A 13,619-nucleotide genomic window follows, 5' to 3' on the forward strand; every position below is an offset into this window, starting at 1 on the left:
GGATGGGGGCAGGTGGCTACTGGCTTCTAGTGGGTGGAGGCCAGGGATGCCACCAAACATCCTCTGATGCAGAGGACAGCCCCCACGGCAGCATTATTTCACCTCAAATGTGAGCAGTGCTGATAGTGAGAAACCCTGGTGTAGAATGAGCTCTGGGTCCACACTGGCGCTTACGGAGTCATTGTCATCATCACTAACTCCCTTCTCTAAAGCAGCAGTCGACAACCGGTGGTCTGCGGACCACAGTTGGTCCGTGAGGTCCGAAAGGTTGGCGACCGCTGGTCTAAAGGATCACGTCTTGGTGGTCATAGTCTAGGATGACACAGCCTGGTTGTAGTTCTGCCCTCGGAGTTATAGCTCAGGGAAGCCACGGGCTCACGTTGTTGGGAGGGCAGTGCTCCCAGCCAGGCTGCTGAGCTGCTTGTCAGCTGTGTTACGCTCAGCGACGTGTTTTAACTTGTTTGTACCTCAGTGTCCTCACTTGTAAAATGGGTAAAAAACTAGAGCTACCCATGATGTTATTGAGCATTGAGGGAGCTAATGCAAGGAGAGTGTTCAGAACAGCTCCTGGCACACAGTAAATGCTCAATAAATGTTGGATGCTATTGCCCTGGCTGGTGTTGCCCAGTGGTTAGAGTGTTGGTTAGAGCACTAAAGGGTCTCCAGTTCATTTCCGGTTAAGGGCATATACCTGGGTTGCAGGTTCAATCCCTGGCTTCGGTTGGGGCATGTGTAGGAGGCAATCAATCAGTGTGTCTCTTGAACATCAATGTTTCTCTCTCTTTCCCCTTCCTTCTTTCCCTCCCTTCCCCTTCACCTCCCTCCCTCCCTTCCACTCTCTCTAAAAAAGAAAAAATTAATGGAAAAAATATCTTCGGTTGAGGATTAACAAAAAAAATGTTGGCTATCTTTCTATTCATTTAATCACCATTCCTTAGTGTTTGAAACAGAATAAACATGAGAACAAGGTAGGGCACAGGGGAGATGGGCACTAGTGCAGGGTGCTGAGCTGAGCAAAGACGTGATCTGCTTTGGGTTTAGAGGGCCCTGTGGCTGCTGCGAGGGGGAGTGGACTGTGGAGGTGCAGGGAGCACAGGAAGAGGTCACTGTGCCGTCTGAGATGACGGTGCCTGGACAGGGTGGTAGATTGGAGATGGTGAGAAGGGGTGAGTAGGAGTGGATGAATGAGTTAATGTGAGTGACGCACTTAGATCCAGGCAGGCACTGAGCTGACGCTGCATGAGTGTCAGCCGGGGGCGTTATTCCAGCTGGGGCACCAGGGAAGGCTTTCAGGAGGAGGCGGCATTCTTGGGGCTGGCCATGAAGTGATGACATCTAAGGGTGGAATAGTCCATACTTTAGCCAACGTGGGGGAAGAGGTCCTCAAGGTGCATTATCTGTTTGCCAATAACCCCAGGCCACCCAGGTCCCCTGACTTTGGTGCTGGAGCCTCAGAGGTGTGGTGAGCAAGTTTCACTATTCATCACTGTGGGTCTCTGGATCCTGAGTGTCCACTTGAGCTCTCCCCACTCTCTCTACAGAATTCCTAACTTGTTCAGAGATGCAGGGGACAGACAGCTGGAGGAGAGGGTGGGGAGTTTACTGCCCAGGAGGCAACCTCTTCTCCATACCTTCTCCTTCTGCACTGCCCGGACCCTCCTCATGTAGCTGCATCAGAGTGGGCATTGACGGGGACAGTGCTTCCCATCAGAATCCTGGTGCACCGATGGTGAAATTCAAGTCTGTGTGGGAAGTCATTGTGGGCCAGGGCCTTCCCTGAATCTTGAGAACCCATCACACATCCTGCCTGGTCCCTCGAGATCGAGTTTTTTTAGAGCTTGGTGCCTTACCTTGCCTCCTGGCTCTGCTGCTTCCCAGCTCTGTGATGCCGGAAGAATGACCTCACCTGGCCATGCCTCAGTTTCCTCATCTGTAAAGTGGAGGTAGTGAAACCCACTTTGTAGGGTGGTTGAGAGAATTAATGAAAGTAGCAGCACCTGGCATATTAGTAAGTGCTCAGTGTATGTTTGCTTATTTGCACTATGTACATATTTGCTCATGGGACCCAGCACTCTGGCATCTCCCAGCGTTGTCTGGGGCACTTGGTGATTTGTTAGACTCTGCCAGGCCCTGCCAGTTCCTGGGACCTCACTCTCGCCACTGCAGTCACACTGGCTTCCTCGCTGTTCGGGAACACAGGGAGCCCGTGCCTGTTGAGGGTGTTGTTCCCTCCGCCTGGGCCGGTTCCCTCAGGCGTCCCTGCGACTTTGTCCCTTCCTGCCTTGAAATCTTCATGGAAGTGCCTGCTTCTCTGTGAGCTCTTTCATGCCCACTCTGTTGTCACACTCCCCGCCCTTCCAGCTCCCCCCCCCCCTTATTCTTGTCAGTGGTCCTTATCACCCTCGGATACATTGGATATTTTGCTGCTTTTTGTTCCTTGTCTGTGCCCCCTGGAATATCAGCAACACAAGGGTAGGGACTTTGTCATGTCCACTGCTCTGTCCTTGCATCAAGAATAGCAGGGGACAGACAGCTTACTCAACAGGCAAGCAACCTGAGAGAAAGGTTAAATCCAAGGTCATGCCTATATAGGTGGAAGAAGTGGGATTTGAACCCTCCTAATGGCAAAGCCAGACTTCATTGATTCATACTAGTACACTGTTTGTAATTTCTGCTATATCTGGGTACCCTTCATATTATTATTTGTTTTATCATTTAAGAAATAGATTTACTTGAAAAAACCCCCCACCTTAAATAGACATTTAAAAAGGGAAATTTGCATCATCATTGGAAATGGAAAATGATTGCTAAAAATAGAAGGTAACCTTAAAAAGGAATGCAATAGAAACCAAACTGAGTTACCACATTCTGTCTAGAAACTCCCCCACCTGGGGTTCTGAGCCGGAGGCCTGCCCGATTAGATCAAAGGGAAGATAAACCCTGTTGGATGGTGTTTGAGTCATATCACACCGAGCTGAGATAACTGGAACAATTGAAGAAGGAGTCAGCTTTCTCCTGTGTGACTCAGTGTTTTTAAGTTAGAACCATCATTTTAATTGGAAATGTCACCCCCGCTTCCCCCTGCCCATGGAGGAGCATGCTGACTACGTACTTTTCCTAAGCAGCCACTGCTGTGGGCTGGGTTTCTGGAAGCTGGAGATTTTCGCACAGGTGGTTGGAAGCAGCTGAAAAGGAGGTTGCGCACTCCCCACCGGGAGGAACTCTGCTTCAGGTCTCCTGGAATTGCAGCCATGGGGTGGGCCTTTGCACCCCGCGGTGCCCAGTCCCTGGACATGGGCTGTCCCAGGAGTGTGTGTAAAGCCTCAGGCCCGTGGGTGCCTCTGTCCTGATGGGGGCCCACGTGGCCCACCACAGTGTCCACCACAACCCCAGGGCAGTGTCTCCCGGCCAGCCTCATATCCAGGCTTGTTCACTCCCTGCTGAGGCGGCATCTGGTGCTGAGGTTGTAGTTGGGCACAGAGCTCTGTGGACAGGCTCCAGGAGAGGGAGGACAGCACTAGACCCAGCAAGGGCCCTGGCTGACACACCAGCCCACTGGTGGGCGCCACCCCCTCTGTGGACAGTGGGAGAATCCGTCACCCCCTCGCCCTTGACTCAACCACTGCTACTGACGTGATCACAGACTAGACCTGAATGAACGTTCTCTTGGTGCGGGGCCCTGCCCTTAGTGCTTTGTGTATATGAATTCATGAAAACTCCCTAACCACTTCAAACAGTGGGTACTGTTATTATACCCACTTTACAGGTGAGGAAACTGAGGCCCAAAGAGGTTAAGTCATTGTGCAACCTTACACAGCCAGGAAGTGAGGCCAGGATTTGAGTCCTTGTAGTTTGACTCCAGGGTTTGTGTTTTTTCACCATCTTACGTGATAAAGTCTCCTGAATACGTCCTATACACCTATTGTGCCAGGCACGGTACTAGGCCCTGAGGACGCTGCCCTGAATAAGACAGATCTTGCTCCCTGCTGCTATGAGGCTCACAGTTTAGAGAATCAGAGGGTGAGGGAGTTAACAGAGGCGTCACTTCAGATGGCGACGTGGGCTGTGAGGATGATAAATGCAGGTGTGAGAATGAGTGACTTTACTCAAGGTTGACATTGGGAGGTTGGGGACTGGTGGCTGGATTTAGCAAGTTCAAACACCCAGGGCTGCTGAGTAAATGTGGATTTCAGGTGAATGACAAATCAATTTTTAGTATGTCTCATGCAGTATTTGTGACATACTTATACTTAAAAGTTATTCATCTGAAATACTGAAATGAGAACTCAGCTGGGTGCCCTATGATTTATCTGGGGACCCTGGTCAGGGTGGGCCTCTGTGAGGTGGTGATATGGGACGATCTGGGGAAGGGCAGGGTCCTTGGGATGGGAGCAGGGAGACAATGGAGGAGCGATGGAGGGAGTCTGGGATGTCATGGGGGCCAGCGCCTGTGGGAATTTTATTCTGAGTTTTTACAGGGAAGTAGTGTGGTCTGAGTTACAGTTGAGCCTCCTCTCCCTGCAGCTGTGTGGATAGGGTGGGGAATCCCTTGCAAAAGTGAGCCTGGGATCTCATGCTCCCCTCCCCACTGCAGGAGATGCCCCATAGCTCACTCCTTCCTGTGCCGAGTCCCAGTCATTCAGGGTGTGAAGTGAGGGGCTCAGAGCAGAGGGTCTCCCTGGAGCCAGTGTCACCCCCCAGGTACAGAGGACGGCAACCACCACCTCTGACAGTCCTTGAGTCCTCTCTGGGGGTGTGGACCCGCTCCCCAAGTTGTCAGCTGACAGCTGGCCCCTTCTCCTCCTTCACAGCCCAAATCCACAGCCATGTGTTCCCTACCCACCACATCTGTGTGTGCACAACTGTTTGTTTCTTCCTGGAAAAACAATCAAAGCCTCTGTGGGGGCCCTGGGAGGAAATTGAACACTTGGGTTCTTAGCTGTCAAAAGCAGCATTTCCAGATTTGCAGGGTCTCGGGCCCGAGACACAGCTGGGTTTGGGCTCAATGAAAGGACACGGGAGTGATGGGCCTGGGGTTGGTTCTGATGAGGGGTGTTGTCATTTCCGAAATTTAACTTCTCCAAGCCTCAAGCCTCGGTCCCTTCTCGGTCCCTTCAGCCCTTTTCACGGGCTGAAGGAGAGGCTGACATTGCAGAGTGTCAGAGAAGGGGCTCAGGGGACCAGGAATGACACAGCTGTGGCGATCTTATCACTTACTCCCTCTCCTGCATCTGTGGCAGACATCGCTAATCAATCAGGACATTCTGCCTCAGTGCTCCCTGGGGCACCAGTGTTCTTCTCACCAGTGTTCCAGCCAGCAGTACCTGTTAATTGCTGTTGGCATGTGACAATACACAGATTTGTCTCTGCTTTCTGTCCCAACCCCTTCATGTACTGATGGAGATGGACAGGGAGACTCTGGCACTCACTAGGCTTGGGCCCATTCTGTCATTTTCTTGCCCCGTTCAGAGTGTGCCTGTTTCAGCACTGTATTTACTGCAAGTGACAAAAGTAAGAACTCAGGTAGGCTTCAACACAAAAAGACTGTGTGGCTCATATAAATGAAATGTTCAGGAGTGTGCGGGCTTCAGGCATAGCTGGATCCAGGACCCCCCCCTCTGATGTTTTAAGGACTTGGTCTGTCTCTAGGCTCTGCTTTCCTCTGTATTGGCTTCATTCTTGAGGGGTAGCGGGGAGGGGAGTGGATGCCTCACAGGGTGGCAGAGGTGCCCTCAGTGTTTCAGGCAGGCACTGACAGCCCAGCAGCAACAGTTCAAAGACAGCCTCTCTTCACATTGATTCTAGCATGAGTCCTTGAGGGCTGGCATTGGCCCAGCTTTGCTTGGCTTGGCCTGAGTGACATGCTCACCTGTGGTGCCTGGGAGTGGAGTGGGGTCAGTGGGCTCCGAGAGTAGAGGAGATTCCTCAGGGGAAGAATTGGGGGCTGTGACCAGAACAGAATGGATTCTGGGTGAGTAAAACAACAGATGTTCCAACGAAGAGCCGGGGCAGTGGTTGTGGTGGGCCCAGGTCTTCTGGAAGGAGCCTGGGGCTGGTTTGAGGGCTGTCAGGCTGCTCTCAGTTCCTCCTTCTGCTTTCTTGCTTTTATTCATCAAATAGTCATGATGCCTGCACTCTGCTGGGGACTTCAGTCCCCACTGGCACCACAGCAGTGACCTCGGCAAGCCCTGCCCCCGTGGAGCTCACAGTGCAGGGAGTGGATGGGGGAGGTGGGCAGTGCCCGAATGAGGAGTAAGACACCGGGGCTGGAGGCCCACCATAATTCTTAAAGTCTGCCTGGTGCCTTCCCCTGCTGGCCTTCTCCAGACCTACGAGTCTACTCCGCTCCCTCTGTCTTCACTCTGCTTGTGTCTTTTTTTTTTTTTTGGCCATCAAACCTACCTATCTGCTGCTCCACTCTGTCATAGACGGACTCACCAATGTGATAATGAATTTGCTGACATCATAACGATGGTAATAGTAGTCACAGCATCAATAACAGCAATAACAATGGCTAACATGTAACGAGCACTTACTAGGCACGATTTTAAGCACTTGCTATGAATTCACCTGATAATTCTTACAACAACCTTATGACGGGGAGGTCATTATTGTCTATAATTTATAGACAGGAACACAGAGGCTCTGAAACATTACGTGCCTTGTCCAAGGCCACAGACTCAGGCTGCGAACCTGGGTGGTCTGTCTGCAAAACCTGCACTTAACAACGTGCAGGGTCGATGTTGGTAGTGAACCTGGGTGGTCTGTCTGCACTCTAACCTGCACTTAACAACGTGCAGGGTCGATGTTGGTAGTGATCATGGGGGCTTCCAGTATCTTACCTCTGAACAATACTAAAAGCAGGGTCTGCAGACCCAGGAAAGCCTCGGCCCTTGGCTGCAGAGCAGTTTTTTTTTTTCTAAAGCTCCTTACATAGGGTTGGGATCTCCTGCTCTCATTCATGTGTCTGCATTCAGGGCCCAGCCCTTCCTGTAAAGCCCTGCAGGCCCCAGACACAGGCCGATTCCTGTCACCTACAACAAGAAAAGTCCTCTCCCTCTTCTCTGCAGCTGCCTCACCATGGCCTGTCTGCAGCCGAGGCCCTGGTTCCAGATGTGTCTGGCAGCCTCCCTCACATCTTTTTATTTGTGCCTGAGTGAACTCCTGCAGTCCAGACTTTTTTACCCATCCCCACTGTCCTTGATTGGAGACGAGTGGAATTAGAACGAAGGTCTGCTTGGGCAGTGTGGGGGTGCTGGGGTCCCCTCTTCTCCCTCCCTGCCCTTGTGCGTATGAGTGTGTCAGGGTCTGAGTGGGTTGCAGACACAGGGTGAGGCGTTGTAGTTGGTGACTCAGTGCGTGTTTCTCCGTGCTCACTGTGTTGGTGGTGTTGTTCGGAGCATGTAGCTTGTGTATTACGATGCTTCAGGTCGTTTGGTGGTTCTTTGGAGTCTGTATTAGGGTTTTTTTTGTCCCTGACGTGTGTACACTTTGGATAATTGTGGCACTGTTTGTTTTGGCATTTCCCCCTATTAATTCACTTCTATTGATTGAGTTTGTGTTTGTGGCTAGTACTTTTAGAGTGTTTTGAAATGTTGTAAGTGTTCATTATATACCAGGCTCTGTTCTCCTTGTTTTACATACACTGTTATTTAATTTTCCAATAGCCCAGGTAGTGGGGGTGAGGGGTGGGTGTCTGTTATTATGTTCATTTTACAGATGAGGGAATTGAAGCATAAGTAGGTGAAGCAGCTGCCCCAAGGTCACGCACTACTTAGGAAGCTTGGAGCTGGGTTTCTAACCCAGGTGGTCTGGTTCTATAGTCACTGTGCACTTCATTATGCTGCAGTGCCCCTTGGAGCTTTGTCCGTGGATCTGTGGCTCGAGATTTGTACCCATAGTCTTTACTTCCCATCCCCATCTCCATCCCCATCCCATCCCCATCCCTATCCCCATCCCCATCCCCATCCCCATCCGCATTCTCCTCCTCCCATGTGAAATGTCTTTGGCTGCTTTGTTCACCATTCACCATCTCTTACTGCTGGGTTTCAGACCATTCCAACAAGTAGTAACTCATCACACGTGATCTCTTGGAGTGGATTTGCAAATAGTGAATTAATTTACTTTTCTCAGTTCAAAATATCAGCTTCCAGCACCCATAGAGCTGAGATAGTATTTTATTGGAGAGCTATTCTGAATTTCTCTGAATACCTGCAATAAATATGTTTTCTTTTGTCCTTCTATTAAGGCTGATTATATATATTCTTTGCATTTGGGATAATGAGGCTGATCTTCCATTTTAGCATATGCTTCTTTCTCTTCTCTTGGGGTGATTTTTCCTCATATTGAGCTGGTCCAGTGCCTATTGGTCCAATTGTGTATATTTTTAGCACAGTAGTCCAAGATTAAGGTTAAGTCCAAGTGCATGACTATGAACAGAATTATAATTTGGACCTCTTGTCATGAGTGTAATATTCTAACTAACTATGCAACTGAGAATTATACATGTCTTCTCATTAAAAATATTCTTGTTTGTGGGTTGTAATCGTGAACAGTTGAAAGCAACCTGAATATCCAATAACAAGGGTTTGGTTAAATAAATGAAAGTATGTTCATATAATGGAATACTAACACACAATCCAGAAGTATAGATATTAATATAGAAATGTGTTCATACCATATCACTAAGCTAAAAATAGTAGGTATGTATTATCCTATGTTTGATTTTCTTTTTCCACTGTGTGAATTAAAGTAAACCAAACTTCACATATTTAAAGTGTATAATTTGATAAGTTTTGACATCTGTAGACATCTGTGAAAACATCACCACGATCAAGATATTACTTTCGCCCTAGCCGGTTTGGTTCAGTAGATAGAGGCTGGGTTTCTAACCCAGGTGGTCTGGTTCTATAGTCACTGTGCACTTCATTATGCTGCAGTGCCCCTTGGAACTTTGTCAGTGGATCTGTGGCTCGAGATTTGTACCCATAGTTTTTACTTCCCACCCCATCCCCATCCCCATCCCTATCCCATGCTGTGTGACCTTGAGCTGGAAGTTGGCTTGGATATTAAGAGAGATAGAATCCTGGTTCTGCCCCTTCACTAGGTGTGAGACCCTGGGCTCATGACTTTTCCTTGGTTTTCCCATGTGTGGGTGGGTATAATACAGTAATTGTCATGCCAGGTTATTGTGAGGGTTTAATGAGGTTACCCTCATTCATGCCCTATCCCATGCTGTGTGACCTTGAGCTGGAAGCTGGCATGGATATTAAGAGAGAGAGAATCCTGGTTCTGCCCCTTCACTAGGTGTGAGACCCTGGGCTCATGACTTTTCCTTGGTTTTCCCATGTGTGGGTGGGTATAATACAGTAATTGTCATGCCAGGTTATTGTGAGGGTTTAATGAGGTTACCCTCATTCATGTCCGACATGCTCAGCCACACTCGTGCTGGCCATCAGCTCTGGCTGTGAGCACTTTGCTGCTCAGGCCGTCGGCTCAGATGGTGCACACAGAGCCCCCGGAGTGCACTGGGTGTGTTGGGGCAGCTGATTGATTCTGAAACCCATTCTCTCTCCTCTTTGGTTTCCTCTTTCCTGCAGCCACCCATCAGCCGGGTGACTGGGGGCTTGTTTAGAGGCAAGATGAGCTGCTTGTTTTGCAGACCCACCTCTTCCTTCCTTTGCTGCTTGGGGTCTGCTGCCCATCCCCCAGCCCAAGGTGGAGGCCCTTCACCCTCCCTGCCCAGTGGCCTTACCCAGGACATCCTTGTTTGGGGTTTGGCCAGTTGGGAGGCAGTGTTCTGTGAGATTTTTGGAACCGAGAATGCTTGGTGGAGAGCTTCCTGCTAAGAAGGCTCCTGTCCTTTCAACTTCCGGAAGCCTTGACTGATGGTTACAGATTTGATGACCCACGGGTGACCTCTAGGCTGGAAAGACTCCAACTTTGGATTTAGGGGCATCTGGAGGTCAATAGAACTATCCCCCTGTCTCAGGAATGCCACTGCTGTGAGGCAGTGACCAGAGATCTACTTGTTCCCCCAAATTCTGGAGCCAGTCTTGACTCTTCTAGTTCATATATACAGGGCATAGCACATAGTAGGTGTGCAGAGTTTATTCAATTAGCAAGTATTCATTGAGGGCCTACTGTGTGCCAGGTATTCATTAAGGGTCTACTCTGTGCCAAGTATTCATTGAGGGCCTACTGTGTGCCAAGTATTAATTGAGGGCCTACTGTGTGCCAAGAATTCATTGAGGGTCTACTGTGTGCCAGGATCTGGGGATACTTCATTGAACCAGACAGACTTATTCACTGCCTTCAGTAAACTGACTGCCAAGTGGGAAGACAACGGATAAACAAATAATCTGGATAATCCAGATTTTGAGAGCCCTATAAAGAAAATGACAGGTGTGTCGGCGATAGAAAATGCCTGAGTGGCTTCTTTAGCTAGAGTAGCCCAGGTGTCATTTGAGGAGGTGCGAGTCCGGAATGGTGGGAAGTAGCCAGGCCTCCAGGTAGAGTGTTCCAGGTGGAGAGAATGGCAAGTGCAAAGGCCCCGACGTAGAAAGGCATGGCAGGTTTAAGGAGTAGCTAGAGGGCCAGCGAGGTGAGGTCAGAGGAAGGCAGGGTCACTTATCTGATCCTCGAAGGTCTTAACAAAGTGTTGTATTTCATTCCTAGTGTAATAGACCACCATTGGTGTGACACAGTCTGACATTTGTTTTAATCGTAAAATTGCACATTTATTGAGCTCTTACTCCATGGTGAACCCTCACATTTTTAATTCCTTTAACCCTCATGACAACCCCATGAGTTAGGGACTATTATTCATTCCCCCTTACAGGTGAGGAAACCAAGGCATGGAGAGGTCAGGTAACTTGCTCAAGTTCACAGCTGGAACTGCAGAGCCAGGTTCAAGCCCAGCCCACCTGGCTTGAGTCTGTACACTTGACCCTGGGCCATGCTGCTGCCTGCAAGGTTACTCAGGCTATGGGTGCAGAACTGGCGCAAAAGTAGAGGCTGAGAGACCTGCTGTGAGTGGGAGCCTGTGTACCTGAAATCCCGCCGGCTCTGTAGGCTCTCAGGGTCCGCTCCTCCCTGGCCCACGGGCCTAGTCGGCAGCACACTTCAGAGCGTCTCTGCCTGCCATGACCTGTCTCAGGCTCTGTCCTTGTCTTGCAGAAGGACAAGTTCTGCGTGTACGAGGAATATTGCAGCAACCACGAGAAGGCCCTGCGGCTGCTTGTGGAACTGAACAAGATCCCCACCGTGCGTGCCTTCCTCTTGGTAAGTGACCCGTCACCCCTGCCCCTCTCTTCTGTTCGCTTCAGCCTTGTGCATCATAGGCTAAAGAGAACTTCATGCTGCCACCTCCATGCTGCCCGATCCCTTCCTCCGCCAGAGTAATCTGTCTAAAGCAGCGATCGCCAAACACTTTCTGTAAAGGGCCAGAGAATGCATACTTTTGCCTTTGTGTGTCATACAGCCCCCGTATAGCACAAAAGCAGCCATAAATAAAATGTAAAGAAATGGGCATGGCTATGTGCCAATAAAACTTTATTTACAAAAACAGGCAGAGGGCTGGATTTGGCCGTAGGGCCAAGTTTGCCAATTCCTAGTCTAAAGCAGTGATTCTAATGAGAGTGGTTCCAGAGGTAGTGATGACTGTATTATTTGGGTTATTTAATTACAAGTGAAAGAAATCCAGTTAAAATTTGCTTTAAAAAAAAAAAAGAATTTACTGGTTCATTTTCCTGGGAAGATTAAGACCTGAGAGGGCTTTAGGCACAGCAGCATCTGGGTGTTCAAATGATGTCATTAGGAATGTGTCTCTGGACTCTGCTTTTCTTCTCTGCCTTTCCATTCCCAGGCAGCTCTCCTCAAGTGGTGTCAGTGTGGCCTTCAGCAACTCCACACTTATACCCACTCATAGCAGAGCAGTCCAGGGTAAAGAAAATTCCTCTTTCTCAGCAGTCAGGCCAAAATCCTGGGTCTGATGCTCACTGGCTTCGCTTGGCTACAGAGCTTATCCCTGAACCAGTTGCTGTAGATTAAGCATGTCAAACTCAAAGGCTAACCCGGGCCAAATAAACAAGGTTTAAGTGTATGTGGGCCGCAAAAAAACAAAAGCTTCAATTTTCATAGAAACGTAGGTTTATTTTGATAGAGACATGCTGAATACAAAGGGCTGAAATAAATGAGTAATCGTTAACATAAAATAATAGAATGTTTTAATAAAAATTAATATTTTTATTGAACATTAACTTATTAGACACTGAATAACTGCACAAATTTATAAACGTAATGCAAATAAACCTATTTTTCTTGTTCTCTGAAAGCAAAATATTTCCTGTTGCACACACCAAACAAGTCAGTCCAAGACTAATGATGTGGCAATCGACTGCTAAAATATTTGCTGCTAGTATTAGTGGAGAGAAATGGTGCGCCTGCACGTAAGGTGCGTAAGGGAAATGAACTGAGAGACCTGCTGTGAGTGGGAGCCTGTGTACCTGAAATCCCGCCGGCTCTGTAGGCTCTCAGGGTCCGCTCCTCCCCGGCCCACGGGCCTAGTCGGCAGCACACTTCAGAGCGTCTCTGCCTGCCATGACCTGTCTCAGGCTCTGTCCTTGTCTTGCAGAAGGACAAGTTCTGCGTGTACGAGGAATATTGCAGCAACCACGAGAAGGCCCTGCGGCTGCTTGTGGAACTGAACAAGATCCCCACCGTGCGTGCCTTCCTCTTGGTAAGTGACCCGTCACCCCTGCCCCTCTCTTCTGTTCGCTTCAGCCTTGTGCATCATAGGCTAAAGAGAACTTCATGCTGCCACCTCCATGCTGCCCGATCCCTTCCTCCGCCAGAGTAATCTGTCTAAAGCAGCGATCGCCAAACACTTTCTGTAAAGGGCCAGAGAATGCATACTTTTGCCTTTGTGTGTCATACAGCCCCCGTATAGCACAAAAGCAGCCATAAATAAAATGTAAAGAAATGGGCATGGCTATGTGCCAATAAAACTTTATTTACAAAAACAGGCAGAGGGCTGGATTTGGCCGTAGGGCCAAGTTTGCCAATTCCTAGTCTAAAGCAGTGATTCTAATGAGAGTGGTTCCAGAGGTAGTGATGACTGTATTATTTGGGTTATTTAATTACAAGTGAAAGAAATCCAGTTAAAATTGGCTTAAAAAAAAAAGAATTTACTGGTTCATTTTTCCTGGGAGATTAAGACCTGAGAGGGCTTTAGGCACAGCAGCATCTGGGTGTTCAAATGATGTCATTAGGAATGTGTCTCTGGACTCTGCTTTTCTCTGCCTTGGCTCCATTCCCTGGCAGCTCTCCTCAAGTGGTGTCAGTGTGGCCTTCAGTAACTCCACACTTATACCCACTCATAGCAGAGCAGCTCCAGGGTAAAGAAAATTCCTCTTTCCCAACAGTCAGGCCAAAATCCTGGGTCTGATGCTCACTGGCTTCGCTTGGCTACAGAGCTTATCCCTGAACCAGTTGCTGTAGATTAAGCATGTCAAACTCAAAGGCTAACCCGGGCCAAATAAACAAGGTTTAAGTGTATGTGGGCCGCAAAAAAACAAAAGCTTCAATTTTCATAGAAACGTAGGTTTATTTTGATAGAG

At 48.9% G+C, this 13,619-nt stretch overlaps 1 protein-coding gene across 1 annotated transcript in view; it reads left to right on the forward strand.

Moving 5' to 3' along the window:
- The window catches only part of PREX1 (phosphatidylinositol-3,4,5-trisphosphate-dependent Rac exchange factor 1), a 126,608-nt gene that overhangs the window by 22,758 nt on the left and 90,231 nt on the right, over positions 1-13,619 (forward strand). The window contains exon 4 of the mRNA XM_014543913.1: positions 11,179-11,283. Within this exon, the coding sequence (XP_014399399.1) occupies positions 11,179-11,283 (105 nt within the window). The remainder of the gene's footprint in view (positions 1-11,178; positions 11,284-13,619) is intronic.

Source organism: Myotis brandtii, unplaced genomic scaffold, assembly GCF_000412655.1.
Source record: "Myotis brandtii unplaced genomic scaffold, ASM41265v1 scaffold342, whole genome shotgun sequence".
NCBI lineage: Eukaryota > Metazoa > Chordata > Mammalia > Chiroptera > Vespertilionidae > Myotis > Myotis brandtii.